The following is a 23030-nucleotide window of genomic DNA, read 5'->3' on the forward strand; positions in this document are numbered from 1 at the left end:
ATCAAAGATTTAGCATAAAGCTATCAAAGTTAACAAGGAATTCAGGTTCAAGGTCAAAAAAGAAATGCCTGTCCCAATAGTCCTCGATTTTAGCTTATTAGATTTAATGGCATTTTACTGAAGATAGATGAATTTTTCATAGGGTGCGCCGCTCGCTTGTGAACTACGTTATGGCTAGCAGCAGACAGAGTGCGCATGGGTACCTTGTGCTCCCTCATTGTCTTTGGATGTTGACGCATTCAACTCATTATTTATTAGACCGAGATGGTAGAGCGGCGACTAATTGTTTACCACTATAGAAAGAGCAATATCCTATAGTCCTGTCTACCTCACTTCAATATATTTCAGTCTTGCCGTCTATGCCAGAAGATCGCGAGATTCCTAAGTACATAAGATTATGTGTTCAATCGACTGGGAGAATTTCTCTGCAATCGTAGCAGCACGAGCTGGATTAGAAGAGTAAGACCAATACATGACGTTGGCCTCGATCCTGTCCGGGAATACAGTGGCGGTGACAATCAAGTCGTACTGGAACACAATTAGCAAGAGAGGTCAAGTGATAATAGAAGGGGACATGAATGAGTCTCCCATTCCCTACCTCGGTTTCTTCCACAGTTTCGAGCGCATTGAAGCGGTTTCCTGTTTCGGTCTCATCCGACAGCGGCTGCTCAACCGATAGACAGGTGTTGAATAATGACGAGACATCGGGCCCTGGCTTGAGAACTAGACGTGTCACTTCCTGCAAGGAGCAAAACTGGTGTGAAGCTCGTTCGCGCATCATACGATCGTTTTCCAGAACAACGGGTCCGATACTCTCGGTGGCCCGCATCTCAATACGACACGCGACAACATTGAAGAACGACCCAACGATATTGCCAACGTTATGCACTGGCACATCGCGGCCTGAAACCAGCGTCCCAAAGCAGATGTCGTCTGTCCCAGTTTGCTCTCTCAGCACAAGCGCCCAAGCTACCTGGAGGATGTTGGTTATGGTAGTTTCCCGTAGATCACAATGGTTGCGAAAGGCGACGGCGTCTTGTACTATAGTTTGGCGGTGTGATTTCATCACTCGAGAGCTTTTTCCACTGATTTCATCCATTCCATGATACTGGTGGTCTTGACACTTCTGATTGCGGTGATTTTCAAAACCGGGTAGAATGCAAGGCTTGATGCCAGCGAGATGTCGGTCCCAAAATTGCAGATGCAACGGGTTTTCCGTCCATCCACGCAAATAGGAAACCCATGAGGCATATGGGGGTGGCAATTGATCGGAAATAGGAAGACAATCAAGAATAAGTCGAAGTTCCTTCATGAGGACTAGCACTGAGGACGCATCGAGGAAGGCATACCTGCCCTCGAGTTTGCAGAGAGTCCTTCCCGTGGTACTTTGATAGATTGCGAACTTGTAAGGAGCACCCCCTAGACCATCTTTCGATAGAAGAGGTCTCCTAGCAATCTTCAAAGCACTAGCATCCTCTAAGTTAGTCATCAATTTGACAGATATGGGAGGTGACTTGAACACCACGTGGAACCACTGGGACGCATCTGAACGACTGGGAAGGAGAACGGTTCGAAGTGCTGCATGGCGATTTACGAGCTTGAGCCAAGCTTTGATAAGACGTCCAGGATCGATGCGCTCGTCAGGACTCCCAACCTCCCAGATTGTATAGGATAGACAGGTGCTAAGTCCAGAAAGAAGTCCTAGGTGAGCGGCGGTGCAGGGGAATGCATCAATTGAATTTTTGATGTCCCACCCATCGATGGACTCTTGGATATCTCGCTCAAATGACTCTCGGTCCCCGTACATTGGCCTTAACAGCGAAAAAGCTTCCAATGCTGGGGTGGAGTCCCCGGACGGACGACTATTGAGTGTCGACGCAAGTGATCTCAGCGAGGTTGCTTGGAAGATGTCTAAGATAGTTACTCTCAAGTTTTGTCGATTACACTGTGCAGTAAACTGCATGGCAACAAGCGAATCGCATCCAAGGGAAATCAGATTGTCGTGGATCCCGATTGTCTCGGACTCCAAACATAGGACTGTAGCTAAGGCCTGTCTCAAAGTCGCCTCAAGAGGCAACAATGGCTCCTCAGAGACACAATTTTGTGGATTTTGCCATAATGTCAACATCTTCCACGTGAGTTCTGACACAGCCTCTCGTGCACGAGCTCGATCAAGGAGGAGACCAGGCTTGGATGGTCTATGCTGCAATGGCACGGGAATACAGCAGAATGGAACGGTGCCTCCAAGTAGGTTGTTTTGGAAATCATCCATCAACTGAAGCATACGAGCGCGTAGAGGCTCATTCACCTCCGCCAGTACCCATGCATCGTCTGATACGGTATTCAAACTCAAGACCCCAACAAAAAGGGCTAGTTTGGGAACACGGGATGCCTTGGGAACGACCCACTCTGCTGCAACGGGAATTTCGTTCCCGAGATACTGGCAAGCCGCTTGTTCCAATCTTGCCAATGAGGTGCGTTCCTCATAACGATCCAAGACTCCGTCAAGCTGTCGGTTTTGACTTAGAGTTGTCCCCATTGAGGCATGAGGGTGTTGCAACACGAGCTGGAGTAGACGATCCATGCAGTTGAGAATCTCTACCACATCTTGTGAGGACATGATATTTTGGTCGAAATACGCTGTTACTTCCAAATGATCGGTGCCCGGCTCGCACACAACATTCAACGCCTGGGTGCTGAATTTCACGTACGACGTCTCCTTCCAAGAGCCGCATTTCTCTAATACCAGCAATGGTGACGAGTCACGCTTGACCAGGAAGCTGCTATCCGACGATGGCTGAATAACTAGCATGTTTTGGAAATTGCAGGCGATGGCGGACTCGGGGCTTGACTGTCGGATATGCTGGATACCGAGCTGCTCGAAAGGTGCTATGGCAATTCCATGATTTTGAACTCGCTGTAGTGCTTCTTTGATACTTTCTTCGTCCCGGAGTGTGATGCGGAGGGGATACGTAGCGATGGTGGGCCCACCTACATCAGAAGTGCCAGGCATATTGCGGCCCATAACGGTGGCACCGAATACGACGTCAGGAGAGCCAGTATACTGCGAGAGCACCATGGCCCATACCAGGCGGATCACGGAAGATATTGTGATTCCTGGTTGATTCTGAGATCTGAGATGAAAGCTTTTGCGGGTCCAGCTGATGGCGTCGAGATTTGACCTCACATGGGTACTGTTCGCGGGAAATAGATTTGCCCGGAGACCAGTGAATTCCTGTTTCCAGAATTCCATTGCCTGGGATACGTCCAGGTCTTGAATGTATTTAATGAACGGTGAGAATGGTCGCCAGACAAGAGAATTGCCCCGATATGCAGCTTCCACTGCCTCGAGGATCTGCTCAAATACCACCAAGTCGAATAACGCGTGGTGGATATTAAGAATCAGGATTGGACTCACTTTATCACGCACTGCAACACAAAATAACAGTGGAGAACCAAATGTCATCAAACTACTTGGTTCGCTTTCGCTCACTGTCTCTACCTCGACCCACTCAATGTCTTTGCCGCGAACGATAACTTGAAGAGGATTGCCATCGGCCAGTTGCCATGGATTTATGATTCTAGTGCGCAAAATAGGGAGGGCATCGGTGGCTTTGTTCCAAGCCCAGTGTAGCCGCTCCCAGTCGATCCCCGGCGACAAGCAGAAATTGAAACTTCCTTGAAAAGCGCCTGGCTGACGGGCAGTTCTGGCCATTAGACGTGCCTGGAGCGGAGAGCATGGGTATATATCCTCAATTTGAGAGGGATTTACATCACAATGCTCTGCTGTGAGTTCCCTACAGTTGTCGATCTTCCTTGGGTCTAACATTGAGAACGGCAAAACGTTTGCAGGTACTCCAGGCCGCATAGACTCCAGGAGAGGCTTCTTCTGCGAGCGATGAGACATCTCAGCTATCGAGGCGCTTTCAAAAATATCCGTCACTGTTAAGTAGAGCAGTGGCATGGTATCGGTCTCCTTAGAAAGCATGATGGCTGAAAGCGAATCACCACCCAACTGGAAAAAGTTATCATGCTCCCCAATCTCGCTCGGATCAAGCGATAGTACACGGGCAACCATTTGAACCATTTGAGCATGGTTCTGCCCAACACCGTGTGAGGTTCGGCCAATACTGGGGGCGTGCTTTGTGACCTGGTATAATTTGATCTCCTCCTTGGACCAGCGAGGTATCATGGCTTGCAAAGCCTTCCGGTCCACTTTGGCTGAATGTGATAGAGGGATGGCACACAAGGGGACTATGAAATCGGGGACCATATAGGAAGGCAGGATCTGCGAGAGCCTTGCCTTGGCCCGCTGCACATTGGACGTAAACTGATTGTTGTCATTTCGGACGGTCCAGCAGCAATTTGTTCCACTGCATGTCTTGCTTTTCTTCGATGGCTTCCATTCCACAAATGAAACTAGAGCCGAATGTCCATGATAAAGCTTGCCAACCTCCACAGCCACCGCAGCACCGGGAAAGAAACTTGCGACGTGATGTTCGATCTCACCCAGCTCAATACGCTGGCCTCGTAATTTCACCTGCGTATCCTTGCGGCCTAAATAGACGATACTTCCGTCGGCTTTCTGACGCACCACATCGCCCGTCCTGTAAAAGCGTGAATTCTTTTCTGCTTGCCACGGTGGGTTTTGGATAAAGACAGCGGCAGTCTGGTCGGGCCGTTTTAAATATCCCCTGCCCACAATCGGACCTCCAATAACAAGCTCACCCGCTGCACCGATTGGTACCAGTATATTATGGTTCTCCAGTTCAACAACCCACACGGAACCCCCGCATCCCCGACCGATAGACAAAGGATCAGCATGTGTCGTGACATTTGATTGCACCGTGGATACCACTGTGCATTCAGCCGGACCGTAGGCCACGTTTAGCCGAACGTGATCTGCCCAGCGGGCGAGCTCGGCCGGCGAGATGGACTCGCCCCCAACGACCAGTGTCTTGACATCAGGGATTTTGTGGGGATTTAGAAGGCGAGTCACTGATGGGGTAAGCTCCAACCAATTGACACGCAGCTGGATAATGACTTCTTGGAGACTATTTACCCTTTGTGTCGCCGAGGGAATGCAAACACAGCCTCCAAGCATGAGAGGGACCAGGGTTTCATGGATACTAACGTCAAACGCATATGATGCAAATTGTAGAACTCTGGAGGAGCGGTTCAGATCTTGAGCATCAGAACTAACCATTGCATTGGTGCAAAATGAGGTATGTTCTATGATAACCCCCTTCGGCTTCCCTGTTGACCCTGACGTATAAGCCACATACGCCGCGTTTCTCGGTTGAACGAGAGTACAAGGTCCCATCTTTCCGTCACTGTATGGTGGCTTTCGCTCGACATCGCTGGGGACTGACATCGTGATATCAACCAGATTCGAGCCGAGTTCTTTGCAGAAGTCGGAAGTCAGCATGAAACAGGTCCCAATATCACGGCAAATGCTTTTAAGACGTTCAATGGGATGCGAAGCGTCGAGCAGTACAAATGCAGCTCCAGCCTTGAGCACTCCCAACATGGCCACTGCAGTCCACTTGGTCTTCTCGAACAATAACGGGACGATTGTCTCCGGTTCAACCCCATGATGACGCAGATATTCCATGATTTTAGTTGACTCTTGGTCCAAGGCGGCATAGGTCATGGTACCATCCCAGGCGCAGATGGCTTCTGCATTAGGGTTTTCCACGCATCTTCTCTGAATGACATCATGGATGCATTCCGCCAATGGCTTTTTGGGAATATTTGAGTTCCAATCAAGAATTTGTTGATAGTGATGATTAGGAGTTACCTCAATGTTCTTCAGAAACCCCATCGGGTTCTCCAATACACCATGTAGAATATGCTGGAATGCTGTACACAAGAAGTGGACAGACCCATCGTCGATGTATGATGATTTTCCATACAAGGACATGCATCCCAATCTCCCTTGTTTTGCTACCAGGGCCAGTTTTATTCCATGGTTGGGCTGAGGCAATAGATGTTAGCGTATCCAACTATGGGCTATATTTTCTTCAACTACCGTGACTTACTGAATTGACCCAGTGATCCAGCCAAGTTGTATTCGAGGTATTTACAATGCAGGTATTAATCCGTGCATCGTACTTCCACTTATGAAACCGATATTGCCTCCTGCCGGCTAGAGGAATTGCAGTTGGCAAGCAGCTCTCTGGGTCCAGGAAAGCACGATACTCGTCCACGGTCATGTCATCGTGGTGTTGGTTGTCTTCGGAGCCAGATATAATGCCAAAGGCAACAGCAGGTGAATCCGTGTATTTGGCCAGTAAAATTGACCAGGACAGCACAATATTTTGAAGAAAAGAGTCCTCTGAGATTGTTACCTCACATTCGAACTCATGCTGGTAAGCATCTGCCTTGGCGTTTGATTGATAGACGGAATGAGTGGATAGGCTAGGAAAGATGCATGGCCCAAGCTCAAAATCAAGGTCAAGCATTTCGTCCAAATGCCCTTTCTGATGCTTTTGGTCTGATTCTCATCAACGACGAAGGTACTTGGCGTGAAAATCGGCCTTCCACTCCGTCTGTGAGAGAATGCAAGTGTGGTAAATTATGATTAATTTCATGGGGTGAAGCTTTTAATCTATGTGGAATTTGCGTACTTGGGTATGTATAAGCACGTGCTGCAGTTGAATGAGATCTAGATCTGTCTCACCCTGGAAGTTCACGATCCAGGGGGTAACAGCATGTGTGCAAGGGTATACGTGCAAGGGGTGTATATGCAAGGGACTTGCATCACTATTTAAGCTTAGCTGTGGGTTTCATCTGTGGCCACATAACTCAGCTCGTCTGAGCGAATTCCGATGCAGGTTGCCTTTTTACTTTTTGAGGAAGCTGAGCCAAAGGTCAAGATCTGCCAAGGAAATACAAGCGCCCTTAGGACCATTTATTGTAGTGGGTTTGTTTGTGGTGAAAGGAAAATGCAAGGGAAAAGCACAGGAAAAGAGATGAGGAAAATGAAACACAAACCAACCTCCTCCCACTACACCTAGAAGTCCCTTGCATATTGAGACCTGTTATTTGGTACATATCATCTTAGGTGATCACAGACGCTCTTACCAAAGGGCGCGCACAATTCGTATCTCGAACGGGCTTTGGACAACACTTACTATCTCTGACTGACTCACTTTCTTTCGGAACAAACACTCATACCACCAAATCACAATGACAGTCTCTTCTACTGTTCAGCCTCTCAACGCTTCTGTGGCCGCTGCCACAGGAGCGGCAGATATTCCCCATCGTACACTCAGCAAGTCGGTACCCTTTGCCAATTTGGACCAATATCAATACTGGCATACCGTCGGTCCAATTCTGGGAAGAATGCTCTCCAATGGCAACTACAGCGTCCACAAGCAATATGAATATCTATCTCTCTTCGCGCATGTCATAATCCCCAATCTGGGGCCATTCCCTGACGGGAGAGATGTATATAGATGCCTACTCGGAGGCACCGGCTCCGTGGAGCTCAGTCAGAATATTCAGAGATCAGGTCTGACTGCACGTGTTGCGTTCGAGCCTACAAGCTACCTTGCGAGTACCGGAGTCGACCCGCTCAACCGGCATACGGTACACGCGACGCTAGCCCAGTTAAGAGCTATCGGGTCTGCCAGAGTTGATATGGAGCTGCACCAAATGCTCGTCAATGAGCTGACATTGACGGACCGCGAGGAAAAGCTGATGTCCCCAGAAGAAATCTCGGGAACCCCGGGGAAGGCGCAAATTCTGCTTGCCTTGGATTTAGGACAGACTAGCATCACAGTCAAGGAGTATTTCTACCCGACAGTTAAAGCTTCTGTGACGGGGCAAACCGTGGCTAAGTTATGCTTTTCTGCTATTCGCAAGATGGATAAGAAAGGAATTTTCGAACTTTCGAGTAAGGCCATTGAGGCTTATGTGCAAACGCAAAGCCAGACAGACCTTTGCTTTTTATCCTGTGATCTGGTCAATCCAGCGGAAACTCGGATCAAACTGTACATGGCGGAGCTAGATATGAGGCTGGAAAAGGCAGAGGAGCACTGGACAATGGGCGGAAAGCTCAAGGACGAAGAGACTTTGCTTGGACTAAAAATGCTACAAGAGCTGTGGGTAGGGTTAGGGATTACCGAAGGCCTGCGCAATATGCCGGAGCGACCATCGCTACCTGGAGATCCCGATACCATTTTACCATTCATCATGAACTATGAGATGAACCCCGGCGAGGCATTGCCCAAACCCAAGTTCTATTTCCCCTTGGTCGGCATTTCGGAGCTCCAAATTGCCAATGTGCTCACTGCATTTTTCGAACACTACAACATGCCTGAACAGGCCGCAGTCTATCGCGATAATCTGCAGACATATTAGTTAGTTCTTTCCCTCGACACACACATGCCGAATATTCCTTGCTAACCTAACTTACGTGATATCAGCCCCAGCAAGAACTTGGCAGTTGCAACGGATCATCAGGCATGGCTGTCCTTTTCATACACCAAGAAAAAAGGGCCGTATCTCACCATGTACTATCACTAGCGTATTACAATGGTCATCCCATGTCAAGATACGTTTGAAGCAGACAAACTAGCGCAGCTTCGATTCTGTTTGAGGGGCAGCATGAAAGTATGGGAAGTTTATACGTCTTAGCTAGCCAGAATGAGGAAGGTCGAATGTTCATCCCACGGGGGTGGCTGTAGTCTACTAGACTATGTAGGTTCTTTTTCTCGTTAGACTACTGAAGTCTAATGAACTCTGATCGGTCTAAAATTTTTACCAGCTATGAAAGACTATGTGAAATAGCTCCCATTTGCTTTGAAGCTTGCACAGACTAGTACTTTGAAAATCGGAGATGTTTTGTTAGGGTACGGCATTTTGTACCTTGACGGCGTACCTAGACTACCAAAAGACGCCACTGTAGCACCGTAGACGAATAGAATAACTTCGATAATTGTAGTATACAATGGCCACAGGGTCTATTAATAAAAGAGGGGGTTTCAGCACCTCTTGAAATTTCATCTGACTTCCTTTCTAGCTCATTTTACTAGAGGTCAAAGTCTTTTTCCTCGGTTTTATATCACATTACCCGTGGTAATTATATAACTAAATTGTAAGGAGAGCGTATACAGAAATACAGAGAGTTTCATACCACTGAATTGGCCATATATCGTACAGACATACTTCCGTCACCGGGTTAGTGGACCCAGACTGGGTCCGGGCCCCCAACTTGGGTCATGAACATTCCAAACATGCTAAGACCCGCGACTCCATAAATCATGCGTTTGAAAAACAGTATCTTGTTTTGATGACAGGGCAACTTTATGATTAGAATTATACAAAGTTGGGTCGAGTTAGGCCCGGGTTGGGTTCTGGGTTGGAACCTTCGTCCCAAAATGGGTTATGCATACCGGGCAATTGCATTATGTTTTGTCTACGTTATTACTTGTCAGGTCTGGACAGAGCTGGCGCTGTGCCCCCTCATCATTCCCAGCTCCCAACAACGTCGTAGCTGACGATTACTCATCACACCCAACGATCGAACTACCGATGACTCCTAATTTAGCCATACAGAGAAGTGCAAATCCAATTTCACCAGTTTGTACTCTTTCATATTCGACCCCTATCGCTAAGACGCTAGCTTAGGAAATCGGTTGTCTAATTTGACTGAACCTTCTCACATAACTCAAATATAGATCACTGCTGTCCGCCTGGAGGAGCTTACCTATCTGCCTTAACCCATAACCTACTCTGCGGCCGTTTTTGACTCGCAGAACATACTGAGAGTAGCCTTCTGTTTGGTACTTCTTAGTTGCTCTTTGTTCCAAAAGCATAGCTGAACAGTTCACCAGTCTTATTGATTCAGTCGGAGGATTAAGCCTCACTGATAGGACGACTGAATTGACTGGATCGGCCTCTAATTGCCTAAGACCAACTCAACAAGCTCTGATAGAGGCTATTAGGATGCTGATATAGTCCTACAAAGCTACTTTAGTATATACGCAACGGGTCCAGACCTTGGTTGAAAGTATATATACTCCGAGTGACTAGGGTATTGTGAAACTGAGCTCCCTACGAAGAAGAGCTACCGCTCTTATAAGTATCATAGATACATTTACCGATATAACCGAACGCTATATTATAGCTTATGTCATATCGCTTGTTAGTCTAGGGACACTGGTGCAGAAAATTGTTGATATCTCTCAGTAGTCATATGATTTCTCTCCATAGTAACAAGTAGACTCTTAGTCTCTTACTGTTTCCCCTCCTCTTCAATAGTTTACACAATATTGTGCTTTCATGATCTCATCTACTTCGTAGATTCTAACATTGACTTAACAATAGAAATTTTCTATATTAGAGCTAGTTAATTCCCGCCAATTTTGACGTAGTAGCCCTCTTCCTCTCTATCTGCCTCTTCTCTGTATCTTTCCCCCAGCGTACTCCCGTTCATTTAACTTATTAATTTTGGTGAGCTAAGACAGTTATAGCCGGACCAAGGTATGCCCTATACGACGTTTGATGATATATATCCCTTTATCCTCACTATTTCTTCCTTTATTGGGAGCACATGCCATTTTTGTATAAGTGCGAGATGAATAATCCACTTTATTCGTTAGCGGCCCTTTCATGCCATATCTAATCCTCTCAATTAGCTTATTGTATCATAATTAAAATCATTGGCCACTGAATTAGATCTTTTTGCTTCCTTGCCAACCGACGATATATTAAGCGCTAGCTTCTACTATCTATATTATCCTCTCCCTCTTATTTTTTAGTATATAGATAATTATACTAAAGAAAAAATTTCCGACTAGTTTTGTAATGGATAAAGATCCTGCAATGAAAATATGAAGTCACATGACCGAATCGGTCTATTCGCTCCCCTCTCTAGCTATTGTATCTTACCCGGTTGACAGACCTTGCACCTGAAACCCGTAAATCCGTACAAGTTTCTAGACCCCTTACCTACTTTTGTAACTGAGACGGCTCCTCTGGATTGATATTTCTTCTCTGGCGATTTATTCTAGCTATTCGTGTGAAAGGTTATAGATCTAGGAAGGGGAAAACAGTTTTATCGGTGTTATAGGCCCGGTTGCTAAATAGCAATCTGCCGGTTATATATATATATTGTCCGTGAACCTCTTTAGAGCAACCTTATAGTACGATTTCATGATATCATGGATGTCTTGCACAGTCTATTGCAAATTACTTATATAGTGAAGTTGCGTAAGATTAGAAAGTCGAACAAATTGGTTGCTTAGCTAGTCTATAAGTTTGGCGGGAAATAATAGCTCCTAGGCTGCGGTTATAATGCGTTCCTGGCGACTGAAATAATACTAGCGATTTATAATTGATAGTCAATAGGCAATTTACTTTCGCCATTTTTATAGATTACTATTTAGGCAATGATTTTATGTCATTAGTGTCCCTTCCCTTTCAATTTGAAGGAGAAAATTCGTTATTGAAAGGGTTTATTGATATTTCTCAATAAGGTCATCTATCAGAAATAAGAGAATGTTTGACCAGCCAGGTCTTTAATATCTATAGGATATATTCAATGCCCTGCTCGTGAAAATGTGAACCATAAATATACTATCGCAAATATAGCATTCCGCCAGAAACGGCCATCTAGCAGATTGTTCCTTCAGCACACAGCCTATTGTAATCAAAACAACATCCCTGTGAGAAAAAGAATCAGTATGAGAGGGGGTGGACATGTCAGCACAGTTAAGGGGCGTGCAGGTTATTCAGGAGTAGTATAGCGGTGTTTAGGGCAGTCAGGTGAATGGGCTGAATGGCCTGAAGAGTAAGTAGGGCGACAAGAGGGACTTTCTAAAGATGTATTATATATATATATAAGAAAGCACAAAATACAAAAACATACAACAGTGAGGATTCGCTGGTGGTCACCCACCCAACTACTAACTCACCGGCGTGTGGCTTAAGTACGGCTGAGCGGACGGGAAGCCCTGTTTTCCACACCCTATGGTCGTATGTGCTTAATATACCGCTGGAGAGGTTTATAGAATACGAGCATGGAGTGGCATGGGACAGTAAGTGCGCTATCGACAGAGTGAGAAGTCAAGGGTACGTGAGAACCACCCTAGTGCGCCCACCGCACTGATCCTCTCGGCGCAACACGAGGAACACGAGTAATAGCATCATTGGTTTCGACATTCATGAAATCTCTTTCTCCTTACACCTGGTCAAACTATCAAACTCGGCGTAGGGTAAGCCAAACGAGCGTGCCAGGCTGACTTCCAGTGGACTAACAAGCATGTTGGATGACAGGTGAATACCAGGATCTTTTGTAAAGTTGACCAACATGTCACATAGAGACTTCACATGCAACTTTCCAGAGAGTCTCCCCTCTTTCTAGGCATATCTAAGGTCCTGCTGGCATGTTTATGGTTTGTGGCTTCGTATTATCCACTGATTACCTAGATGCCGACTTCGTATTCCCTTCCCCTCACATATATAAATGATATAAGAACCCTCTCCAAGGGCGATTTTCTTTCTTTCCACTGCTCTCGTGTAACTTCATTGAATACTCAACAGCCATGACATCTAGCAACATCGACCATCTTGGCATCACTGCCCCGGAGGAGCATTTCGAGCCTCTTGTCGAGTGGTATAAGAAGGCTCTCTCTCCGTTAGGTTACAAGGAAATCATGAGGTTCCCAGGTGCGGTCGGACTGGGCAGTGAGATTCCTGACTTGTGGATTACCCAGAAGGAGACGCATATTCCTTCGGGTTTCCATTTTGCCTTTGCTGCTCCGAGTACGGTGACTTCTTGACTTTCCTCCGGCTTTTAAAATCCCAAGTTATATATTGATAGACTGACCCGCGGTAGACCGGGCTGCTGTCGACGCGTTTTACGGGGCCGCTATCGATGCTGGAGGCACTTGCAATGGCAAGCCTGGGTTGAGACCAGAGTATCATGAGAATTTCTACGGGGCATTTGTTTTGGACCCAGTTGGAAATAATGTGGAGCTGGTAGGTCCAGGTACCTTACTTCCGCATTCCTCTGACTTATTTGGAATTCTAGGTTAGCCATTCTCCCGAAAGCCAGAAGGACTAATATGTCCAGAGCGGCGGAGCCACTGTAGCCGAGAAATAATTGAGTTAATACCTGCTCCTATTCCTATCAGTTCTTTTTGTCTTTAGTGTAATGCCTATAGCATAAATGTGATTCAAAGTCCGAGAGGTGTGAAGATAGAACTCTTGCAATTTAGCGTTCTGTTCTTTAGCGCTCTCTTGGTGTTTCTGGTAGGCTTCTCCAAACCCAAGACCTAATACTGGAAGTGAGGGCCATCAAAAAGTGAACGTAAAATAAACAATATTGTGCCAAAGTGTTCCTTTGGGTATGACCAAGCGTGGACTGAGTTCAGTGAGCATTCAATCACACACTGAGTCTGAGCCCCGACTGAAATCTACTCAGTCTGACTCTGAGCGCCCTCGTAAAAGCGGCAGAGATAGGAAAGCCCCACCTGGCAGAGGAAATATGTTCCGTACAGCTACTTAGGTTACCTTCTCCGATCTAGGTGAGAGGTGAGTGGCGAATCTCAGGCTTAGGGACATGTAGATCAGGGCTGGCAGATTGCTTTTCTATACAAACACGGAAATCTATCAAATCCACTGCAAAAATTCAATTGAGGAAATCAGAAACTGAAACAAAAATATCACAATCTATGTGCAGTCCAGGACCCGATGGCCGAGGTCATGTGCCTCGATCAAACTGTCCATCAATTCCACCTTTTTTTTTGTACACAAGCTAAAACAGAGGGGGCAGGGAATAGCCTTGGATGGATCAAGATCAAAGATCATGCTTTGATCTTGGTCATGATCGGAGGAAAAGGAGTCAGATCAACCAACCCCTATCACCAAAGGCCAAATACAAAGATGTCAAACAGGGAACAAGTTCATTGGAGGAGTATTAGGGGGAAGGAGGAGCGTTTGAAACCGCCGAACAAGAACCAAAGAAACAAAGCAAAAAAAGAAATATCAAATGACAAAAAGGAACTGTATCGAAGCCAAAGATTGGCATACAGCTCATTGATAGAAGACATAGAAGAAAGAAAAGACACCAAGCGCCCGACATAGGAAAAACCGCCAGTTACGGCACAATTTGTAAAGTATAAGACACGAACCGAATGCAAGATGAAAAGATGGATACATATGCAAAGGAATAGGAGGGAAGGTGTAGGGGGGGGGGGGGGGGGGTAAATTGCGGCTACAGGAATGGCAGGCATATTTACCAATCTGTAGCTTGGTCGGGTACAATATAGAGGCAAAGTCATTTACTTCGCAGAGACGTGACCGGCACGGCCACGCACCTCCTCTTCGTAGCCGTTGTGCTCGGACTCGGGGTCCTCGTCAGTGGGACTTTGCATGCCGCTGGGGTGATCCTGGAGGGATTGGCGACTGCGGGCCATCTGTATAAAGCATATCAGTACAAGTTACACTAGATAAAGCGGCGTGTATCCACTGTAGGATTGACTTACCCAAGCACGCACACCTCCGATCAATCCGAGACTGTATCCAGTAGCGAAATCCTCATTGCGGCGAGAGCCCATGGGGCTATCTGAGCGGCCGGGGTCCGCACCCACACGCGACAGGTGCGACTTGCTGCCACCTGTAGGGCTGGTAATGGGTCCACGCATTCCCCAGTCCATGCTGGTGCGTCCGCTGGGAGCGGGGCTGTTGGGGCGGCTGTTCTGCCAGATCTGGCGCAGTTCGCGGCCGAGCTCTTGGCCGGTCATGGTCCAGTTGTTGCGGATGTTGTCACGCAGCTCGACAACATGACGCTTGATCTCAAGCTCGTTCTTCTTCAACCAGGAAACGTTCAGTTCTTGGCGCGAGGCACCGCGCTTGAATTGACGGGAGATGTACTGGTCGTAGTCACGGACGACACTGCAAAGAGATAATTTAGCTCCAGGTCTGCTGGATTCAGTGTTGTGGGAGGTGGAACATACCGTGTGATGATACCAGTGGTACTGACACCCTCTGTACGCTGGGTCACCAGGAACTTGCCCTGGGACTTGATAGGTCCGTAGATGTCATCACCCTCGGCGGCCTCATAGGGCAGATCGTCGTGAGCAACGTAGTCAATCTGGTGCTCAGACAGGAACTCCGGTGTGACAACCCACGGGCAGCAGGGGATAACCTCGTCAACCCACTTGCAGTGACGGATAGTCTCCGCGCGCTCAGCGCCGCTGAGCACCGTCAGACCCTTGCGCATGTGTGTCTCCTCATCACCAGTAACACCGACAATCAGATAAGTATCGGGGAAAGCCTTCTTAGCCTGCTCGAGCTGTCTCATGTGACTATAAAGTGATAGTCAGCAACTATTACCTAATCGAGCGGCCCTAAAGCCCGAAATGGAAAGGGGGGAGGCTGAATCTGAAATCTGAAACTGAAACTCAATCCGCTCGTGTGATCACCTACCCAAGATGGAACAAATCAAAGACACCGTCCGCATACACGCGTACCGGGCGGCCCGTTGGGGGAGGGTTGGTTTTATAACCCACGGGATCCTGCAAGCGCCCAAAGACCGGGGGTGCCATCTGCTCCTCTGTAACAGGTTCATCATCTTCGGGAAGATCGATATGTAGACCAGGGCGCGACCGAGAACCACCCTCAATATCGCTGCTGGCGACGGTTGTCTCTGATGGCTCGCCGGGGTCTTCCTTGTTGGTGGCCCCGTTCACCTCGTGGTTTGCATCGGAAGCGGCAGATTTGCGGGCACGCTTCGAAGCATGGCGAGTACCATTGGTGTGAGCGTTGGCATTGACGGGACCTGTTGAGTCGTCGCCGCCTTCTTCGCCGGACGCGTCGCGTGAGGACGGCTGGAGGTCGGCTGTGACGTTCTTAGGAACGGGTGCGGGAAGGTGGGAGGCGCTGCGCTTGCGCTTGGCGGCGGGGGAGGTAGATGGCGACATTATGATATCGGCCCTGGAGAATAAAGAGGGATTTCTTCCGAGGGGAATGAATGAAAAAGGTTGGGGATGGAGAGAATTAGGGAGAGAATGTAGAGAACCCTTAATGACGGCAACCCGGTTTTAGGGGAGACTGGTAATTTTCTGTTTGGGGAAAGAGTGGGGGCCGTAGCTCCGCTGTCGTAAGCCACGGTCCACCTGGACAGCAGTTGAAGAGTGTACCGGGGTTGAATCTTACAATACAGTCCACTGCAAAAATGTATTGCAAATTAAAGACTTGGCATCTTGCACTGACCACGTGTGGATTAGCCCTGATAGGTACAGGGGTAAATGTGGACATCCGCTCTCCGTATAATAGGCCGTACTCGCTCGCATAGCTCTTCGGTTTCACGCCAACGAAATGCGCAATTGACAGAAATTTCATACCCCTGATTTTTGCTTACTTCGTACTTATGTACTTCACACTTCGTATAGAATCACTTCCTCTCAGAACTCCGTTGGTTAAAATAGAACATCTACCAAGGTACAAAAACGCTCAATGCAGAGATATACGTCAAAAGGGTATGTAAATGACCATTGTCATTGCCCATTGCTCACTCTGACGAAATCTCAATACCCAGTTCTACCAGCTTGCGCCCCTAGCAAGTATTCTCATATTGACCATACCGTAGATCAATGACCGTAGGTAGGGAATAGACTGGGGATTAGGAAGGGAAAGAAAAAAAAAGAACCCGAAAAACGAGTAGGGAAGTGTAAATAGCTCGTCAATAGCGGGCATTTTCTGCGGTATCTCGTTGTGGTGATGGCATAAAGTAATAAACGTTGTTCATAAGGCCCCATTTGGCTCCCAGCGAAGGGCTCTCTTTCAACACCTCCATGGAAATTCAAAGCTCTTGTCTTTCATCTCATTCAATTCCCTGTGGGTCTCTTTGCCGCATGTCCTGTCTCTGACAAATATCCATTTCAAGCTGAAGGAAGTTAAAAAAAAAGGGGGTGTAAACAGGCTCGGGACCAGAGCCCAACGATAACTAAGCGCAAAACAAAGAAAGGGGGAGGAAAACAGGGCATAGATCGTGGAATCGGGGGGGAAGGGTCGTTGACAGTGGGCAAGGAAAACAAAACCAGGTTGAAACCAAAATAGGGAGGACCTCAATCGATCGACTATTCATATAAAGTTCATAGTTTACGATAAGGACTTCTCTTTCTCGGCGTCGGTGGAGGCCGGGGATTCGGATATTTGAGCAGAAGTTCCACTGACATTATCCTGTTTCCCCTGAGGACCTGGAGTGGCCTGGCGGTCGTTCCGGGTGCTTGATTCGTGCTGTACCTGGTTGGGAAGGTCCTGGTCCTCCTCGGTCTGGTCAAAAAGTTCCTCGTCGTTCTGGTCCGGAATGACTTCAGTGCCATCACCCAGGAGGATGATGCGGCCCGAACGGACACTGAAGCCACGGGAACGCTCCATCTCCAGGTCATATTCATCCGGGTTATCCTCGAACTGGTTCCGGATTCCGGGGCCGCGGAACTCGGCTGCACGAACTGGCCGTCAGCACGAAGAAGTGGGGATGCTTTCGGGTTCCTCGGGAGACTTGCCGTACTCGGGCGGAGCACAAGGTCCATCCCCGTTCGCAACCCGCTCTGCAATCTGGTTATACCACTCCTCCTTGGTCTTGCCTTGTAGGAGTCCAATGACGGTCATGGTCATGTTGTCACATCCGACACCGCCAGTTTCACTGTTGGACGCAAGGCAGTTATCCATCATGTTCTCACAGATGTGGGCGAGAGGCTGCTTGGCAGCAATGCCTCTGCGGACAAACTCAACCACGGCCTGGGAGGACTGACAATCCCAGATACCTTTAGATTGGTTAGCATTTAGATTGGCGAGAGCGGGGGCGATAAGAGAAAACATACCATCACAGGCAATCACCAGGAACTCATCGTCATTCGTCAGCTCGTGAACGGTCACATCAGGGTATGCGGTGACAATCTGCTGTTCGGGAGAGAGCTCAGGGCTCTTCTTGAATTCAAAGTCACCGATAGCACGGGACAGGGCAAGGTTGCCATTGACACGACCAAAGTCGACGAAGCCACCAGCAGCGGTGATACGGGCTTTCTCGCCTGTGAGGATTATTTGTTAGACCTCTATCATGTTTCATGTAGCGAACTGTATGATCCCATGTACTTACCCTCATTCTGAGGCTTGTGGTCGAATGAGAGGGGCTTTGCACGTCCCTTGACACCCAAGACGGATCGTGAATCACCAGCGTTCGCCTATGATCAGTCAGTTTGAATCACTTCAAATTGATCTTGGTTTCAAGATGGTAACAGGATTATAACATACCACCCAGATCTTCTTCTGTGAGATAATGCTCGTGGAAGCAGTGCAGCCAGACACTTCCTCTTCATAACGGGGGTCTGGACCAAAGTGAGCGATCACACGGTACGTCGGGGACAACATAGCACAAACCTTCCAAGATAGCCCTATCGGTAGCAAGGAAACCATCCTTCATGGCCTGTTCAATATCGCCCTTGGCGAAAGCCTCCTGTCGGGAGATGATCTTGTGCAAGTTCTCGCCGGTGAATAGAGCCACCTTGTCTCCGCCGTGGCCATCGTACACACCAAAGAAAGCGAGACGGTGTTCCGGATCCGTCGGTTTGTCGTTGTTGCCGGTGAACTTTGCCTGGAGGTCAAGGATTGTAGCGTGGGCGTCCTCCATGCTGATTCGCCAGCCCTGCATGGCCGACACACCATACACACAGCAGTCATCCCCGCCTTCGGACGATGTCTATAATAAGCAAAAAAATAACACGTTAGTTACACTTGGTGCTTTTCCACAAGATATGTAAGGCTGTCTGATAGGATTGCGACGCCAGTTTGTTGCTGGTCGAACCACCCCACTACCCAGCTGGACTACCCAAGACCCCGCATGGCAACCCGAGGAAGATTCCTCCGAGCGACAGCACAGACGATTTGTTCAACTGGAAGACTTGGGAGACTTGATCCATGACCCCTAATTTTGGGTATGACAAAGAGCCCAAAAAAAGGGGGTTGTCTAAACATCGAAACAGGACATCACAATGGCCAGTGTGGGGTGTGAATCAAGGAAGCGAAATATCTCACCTTTTCGACCACCGGCTCCGATAGGGTTTGACCCATATTGGCAAAGGTTGAATAATTCGGGGGAGGTTATGGGATCGAGGGATCGAAGTGTGGGAAACGGAAGTGCTGGAGGTGCTGGAGTGGAAAGGGTCAGATGAGGGCGCAGGGCTTTCAGCGCGTCTGGTTCCCGCGATAAGTGGGGAACGACGGATGACGATAGATGTCTTGCCTTTGAACTTGGATGTTTTTGAGAGAGCAGAGATTTGGGAAGAAGATTGGAGAGACAATTCAAATATTTCAAGGAAGCTAAGAGAGGAAGTTCGAGTCCAAAGGAGATCTCGCAGAGATTTCCTGGTATTGCGTTTACCGCTTTTGTTACGCTGTGCTCTATATAGTCACGTGAGAAGGGCCAGCTAGGAGTTTTTGAAGATGTTATAGATTGGAGAGAATATTTTGTGTAGAAAAGTCTGTAGTTTACATAGTCATAGTCTTTGGAATCCAAGTCTCTTGCATCTTATATCTTATTGAGGTTGAGCGGAAAGTAAACAGGGGCTATGTAGTCACTGTAGTCGCCAATACAGTCACGCCATATCAGATTGTTTTGATTTCAAACTTCAAAGCCTACATTTAGTCTCCTTATAGAGAATAACTTTCTTTTCCTCTCGTTCATCTCATGATGGAATCTATTCCAATGTCTGTCTTATTCCGTAGAAATTACTACGAAGGCGGACCTCGGGAGATCCAAGCGGTGAATCTTAAACCTTAGAAAAGCCCTGTTCGATACATGTATGCATGCATACGAAATAACCTTAGGATCATGCAGAGATATTATTATTCCCTCCAAAACTATAAGACTGTATCAAAAGACCAACCAATTAACTATAGAAAAGCCAATGGATATCATGCAATGCCCGAGAACGCCAGAAACATAATAGACAAAAGACAAAAAGGGAGAAAGATCAAGATGTAAACCGGGGAAAGACGAGGAAACCAAAGATCAAACAAATGCCAGCTCTCCACTACTGGCTATAGGAAGACCACGCTTATCGTCACTCTTCATCGGCCGCGGGGGCTCAAGAGGTGACGACAACCACCATGGATGGTTGGCGCTCTTATTAGGGGTCTTGCGTGACAGATGCTCATCCAGATCCGAGACCATAGATGAGCTCTGCGGCATAGCGTTTTCATCATTCACTTTCTGAGGCCGAGAGTTGCCCTGGCCCTCCAACTGCCGACCACTCCCCATACTATTCTCGCTCCAGAACCGCGGCAGCGGGGAGATAGCACCGCGATATTCTTGTGCAAGACTCAGCTGGCTCTGTCCATATGCGCTGCCCTCAGCAAGAGGGAACAGACCGGCCTGGTGCAAATTTTGATATTGGGAGAAGCGGTTGGTGGTGGTGTTGTCATCGCCGTATTCCGAGGCCGAGATCGCGGTCGACAAGGGCCGTTCTTGGATGGATCGGCGGAAGTCATCACTAAAGGTGAATTCGGAGACGGTGTCGGCGCGGCTGCGCATGCTGCGGTTTCGGCCGAGCGCGCGCATGCCCGAGGAAGTGCGTCGGCTGATTTGCGCGGAAAAGAGAGGGTTGGAAGAGTTGCGGTGCTTGGCTCGGCTGTGGACAAACGCTTCCAGGGAGTCGGCTTCCGAGAGGATGGAGTCATCGGGCTCGACGGTGCGCAGGGTCATGCGCTTGTAGTTTTCAGGAATACTGGATGCCATACTGTGGCGCATGCGTGCTGCTGCTGGTGGACGCGGGAGCATCATCGCCATGTTGGTTATGCTGGTCTCATCGCTCAGCATTGAGGCTCGCACATTTTGCCATGATGCCTGCACCACGCCGTGACCGGGAGGTCCGAAGCCGCCAGCACCATGGCCGGCTCCACTGAGTCGTACAGGCAGTCCAGAGGCAATAGAGGAGATACCGCTTGAGCGTCTTGAGTATCTCTTCGACTTGGATGATTGGATGGATTCTCGTCTCATGGCTCCTGGCTGGATTGGCTTTAATGGCTCTCGTCGGGACCGGGTGGTGGTCCTGCGACGCACGGGGCTGTTCGTATATGAGAGGCGATTGTTTTGCTTCTTGGAAGGCGAGACGGTTTGAACTGGTTTGTTCTCTTCGACGGGGTCTCGTAGTGGGACGAAGCCTCCGCGAGTGGGAGACTTGCGAGCAGGAGAGCGAGGAGGAACAATAGGCTCAGGGATAGAAAAGCTAACTGGGTGCTCTCGTTTATCGAATGATGACACGTCCCACACGGGTCCAAGTTCGAGCTTGGGAATCGACGATGGGGAGATAGGGCTCATCCAATCGTCGGAATTGTCATCACGATCGCGGGAAGGCCTTTCCGTCATGGATGGCTGGCAAATAGGAACATCTGGTCTAACAGGTCGCGGTGGAGCAGGCTTGCTGTCGGATGGACCCTCTTCGATCGTGGGCGAGCCCTTGCGGCTACGCCAACAGCAGAAGAGAATCAGCATACTCAAGATTACCACGAATGGGACCACGATCGAGATTGCGATGATCCCAGCCTTCTTGTGGTTGGGGCTATCAGGATGGGTGAACGGGTCGGTGGGGTTCGAATGGGTGTCTGAAGCTTTGAGAACATCGAGAATGAAGTCCCTTGTGTCTTCCGTCGATCCTTGGTGAGCAATAAGAGGAATGGTGAACTTCTTGGGATCCATGTCATCCGGAACGTGTCCGTAGAGAGTCTTGTTGTCCGAGAAGTAGGTAAGCCACGTGAGGTTGCTGTCCAAATCGATCTCCAATTGCACAGAGTCATCGGTGAGGATAGACTGGTTAAACACGAACTTGAAGTCCTGGCCAATGGCTGCCTCGCAGCCATCCACGGTGTCGAGGAACAGCTTCAAAAAATCTAGGCGAACCATCAAGTGCGTTTCATCCTGGAAAGAATCCGTAACGGTAATCGTGATATTCTGGTTCACGGCATTCCTGGGTGGTGTCCCGCTCAACGAGATATTGTCCTCATCCAGCTCCAACCAGTCCGGCAATTCAGCATCGACCTTTGCCAGCCCCTTGGTAGAGATTGGCGAACCGTCCATAGAGAGAAGGGTGGTGAATTTGGGGCTGCTGAACGCTTCTCCTCTCGTAAGGTTGAAGCTTTGCACAGTCTCGTTGAATGTCAGAATATGGGGACCGATCGAAAGTTCAAAAGTCATGTTGGCCGCACTGTACCCAGCTACATCCGATGCGATCAGCTGGAAAGTGAAGGTTTGAGGCCCCGCGCCTGGAAAAGCAGGGCTATTTCCAGCAAACTTCAAGGTTGCCGGGTCGAAATTGATCCAGGAAGGCAGCGGAGCGTTGTTCGGCGAGGTTCCGTAGTAGATCGTGGAAGGATGCGTGTTGCCAAAGGTATCCTGATCGAACTTAATTGAGAATGGGCGACCTGGATGGATGAACAGCCTGGCAGGGTATGAGACCGGTCCCAATTTCTGCAACTGAGGTACAAGCGGCTTGTTCACCGTCGGTCCCTGGTCTGCCGTCACGATCAAAGTAACGTCCATGCTGTCTTTTTCCGATTCATTTGATGCCACAAGCTTGAACCTAATGACGCCATTGTCGCCTGGGTGTGGCGTTCCGGACAGGGTGAGACTGCTGCTGTCCACTTTGAGCCATGATGGTGCATTTAATAGCGAATATTTAGTGTCCGCGTCGCTGTTAGAGAAAGTACTTTGGGCGAATTCAAATCGGAAAGGCTGTGAAATCCGGGCAACGGGTGGCAATTGCGCATTGATAGGATATGTGGCAGACAAAGCTGCTGCACTGACGACTGACAAGAAAGCCAGTACGATGGTGAGAAAGACCCTCATGGTTGAGAAAATGCGAGCACGCTGGAACTGTATATAGCTAGGATAGACACAGCTAGCTCATCGACCACCAACAACGCTTCCAGTCTCACTGAAAAAGGTAGTGAAAGTAGTCAAGATGGAAAGAAAAGAAAGATTCGGGACGAAGGTGAAAGAGTATCACGCATGATCTTCC

At 48.4% G+C, this 23030-nt stretch overlaps 6 protein-coding genes across 6 annotated transcripts; 2 read left to right on the forward strand and 4 right to left on the reverse strand.

Annotated features, from left to right (window-relative positions):
- Positions 1-381: 381 nt before the first annotated feature.
- N7447_004455 (amino acid adenylation domain-containing protein) lies at positions 382-6464 on the reverse strand (the record flags this gene model as incomplete). The annotated part of the gene is made up of 3 exons (XM_057228730.1): positions 382-528; positions 599-5977; positions 6042-6464. 3 exons carry the CDS (start codon positions 6462-6464, stop codon positions 382-384), a joined length of 5949 nt encoding a protein of 1982 aa, XP_057088071.1.
- A 727-nt stretch (positions 6465-7191) lies between these two features.
- On the forward strand, positions 7192-8367 carry N7447_004456 (Aromatic prenyltransferase DMATS type; the record flags this gene model as incomplete). The annotated part of the gene is made up of 1 exon (XM_057228731.1): positions 7192-8367. One exon carries the CDS (start codon positions 7192-7194, stop codon positions 8365-8367), a length of 1176 nt encoding a protein of 391 aa, XP_057088072.1.
- Positions 8368-12554: 4187 nt separating this feature from the next.
- On the forward strand, positions 12555-13075 carry N7447_004457 (VOC family protein; the record flags this gene model as incomplete). Its single annotated transcript, XM_057228732.1, has 3 exons — positions 12555-12774; positions 12848-12990; positions 13043-13075. The coding sequence occupies 3 exons, from the start codon at positions 12555-12557 to the stop codon at positions 13073-13075; spliced, it is 396 nt and encodes a 131-aa protein (XP_057088073.1).
- A 1219-nt stretch (positions 13076-14294) lies between these two features.
- Positions 14295-15935, reverse strand: N7447_004458 (choline-phosphate cytidylyltransferase; the record flags this gene model as incomplete). The annotated part of the gene is made up of 4 exons (XM_057228733.1): positions 14295-14429; positions 14499-14907; positions 14970-15320; positions 15442-15935. The coding sequence occupies 4 exons, from the start codon at positions 15933-15935 to the stop codon at positions 14295-14297; spliced, it is 1389 nt and encodes a 462-aa protein (XP_057088074.1).
- Positions 15936-17115: 1180 nt separating this feature from the next.
- Positions 17116-19086, reverse strand: N7447_004459 (PP2C family serine/threonine-protein phosphatase; the record flags this gene model as incomplete). Its single annotated transcript, XM_057228734.1, has 7 exons — positions 17116-17459; positions 17523-17783; positions 17841-18047; positions 18116-18200; positions 18271-18344; positions 18397-18715; positions 19051-19086. The coding sequence occupies 7 exons, from the start codon at positions 19084-19086 to the stop codon at positions 17116-17118; spliced, it is 1326 nt and encodes a 441-aa protein (XP_057088075.1).
- A 940-nt stretch (positions 19087-20026) lies between these two features.
- Positions 20027-22858, reverse strand: N7447_004460 (putative transmembrane glycoprotein; the record flags this gene model as incomplete). The annotated part of the gene is made up of 1 exon (XM_057228735.1): positions 20027-22858. The coding sequence occupies one exon, from the start codon at positions 22856-22858 to the stop codon at positions 20027-20029; it is 2832 nt and encodes a 943-aa protein (XP_057088076.1).
- Positions 22859-23030: the final 172 nt, after the last annotated feature.

The sequence above is a fragment of the Penicillium robsamsonii genome, assembly GCF_028829455.1.
Source record: "Penicillium robsamsonii strain IBT 29466 chromosome Unknown utg000002l_segment0_segment0, whole genome shotgun sequence".
Taxonomy (NCBI): Eukaryota; Fungi; Ascomycota; class Eurotiomycetes; order Eurotiales; family Aspergillaceae; genus Penicillium; species Penicillium robsamsonii.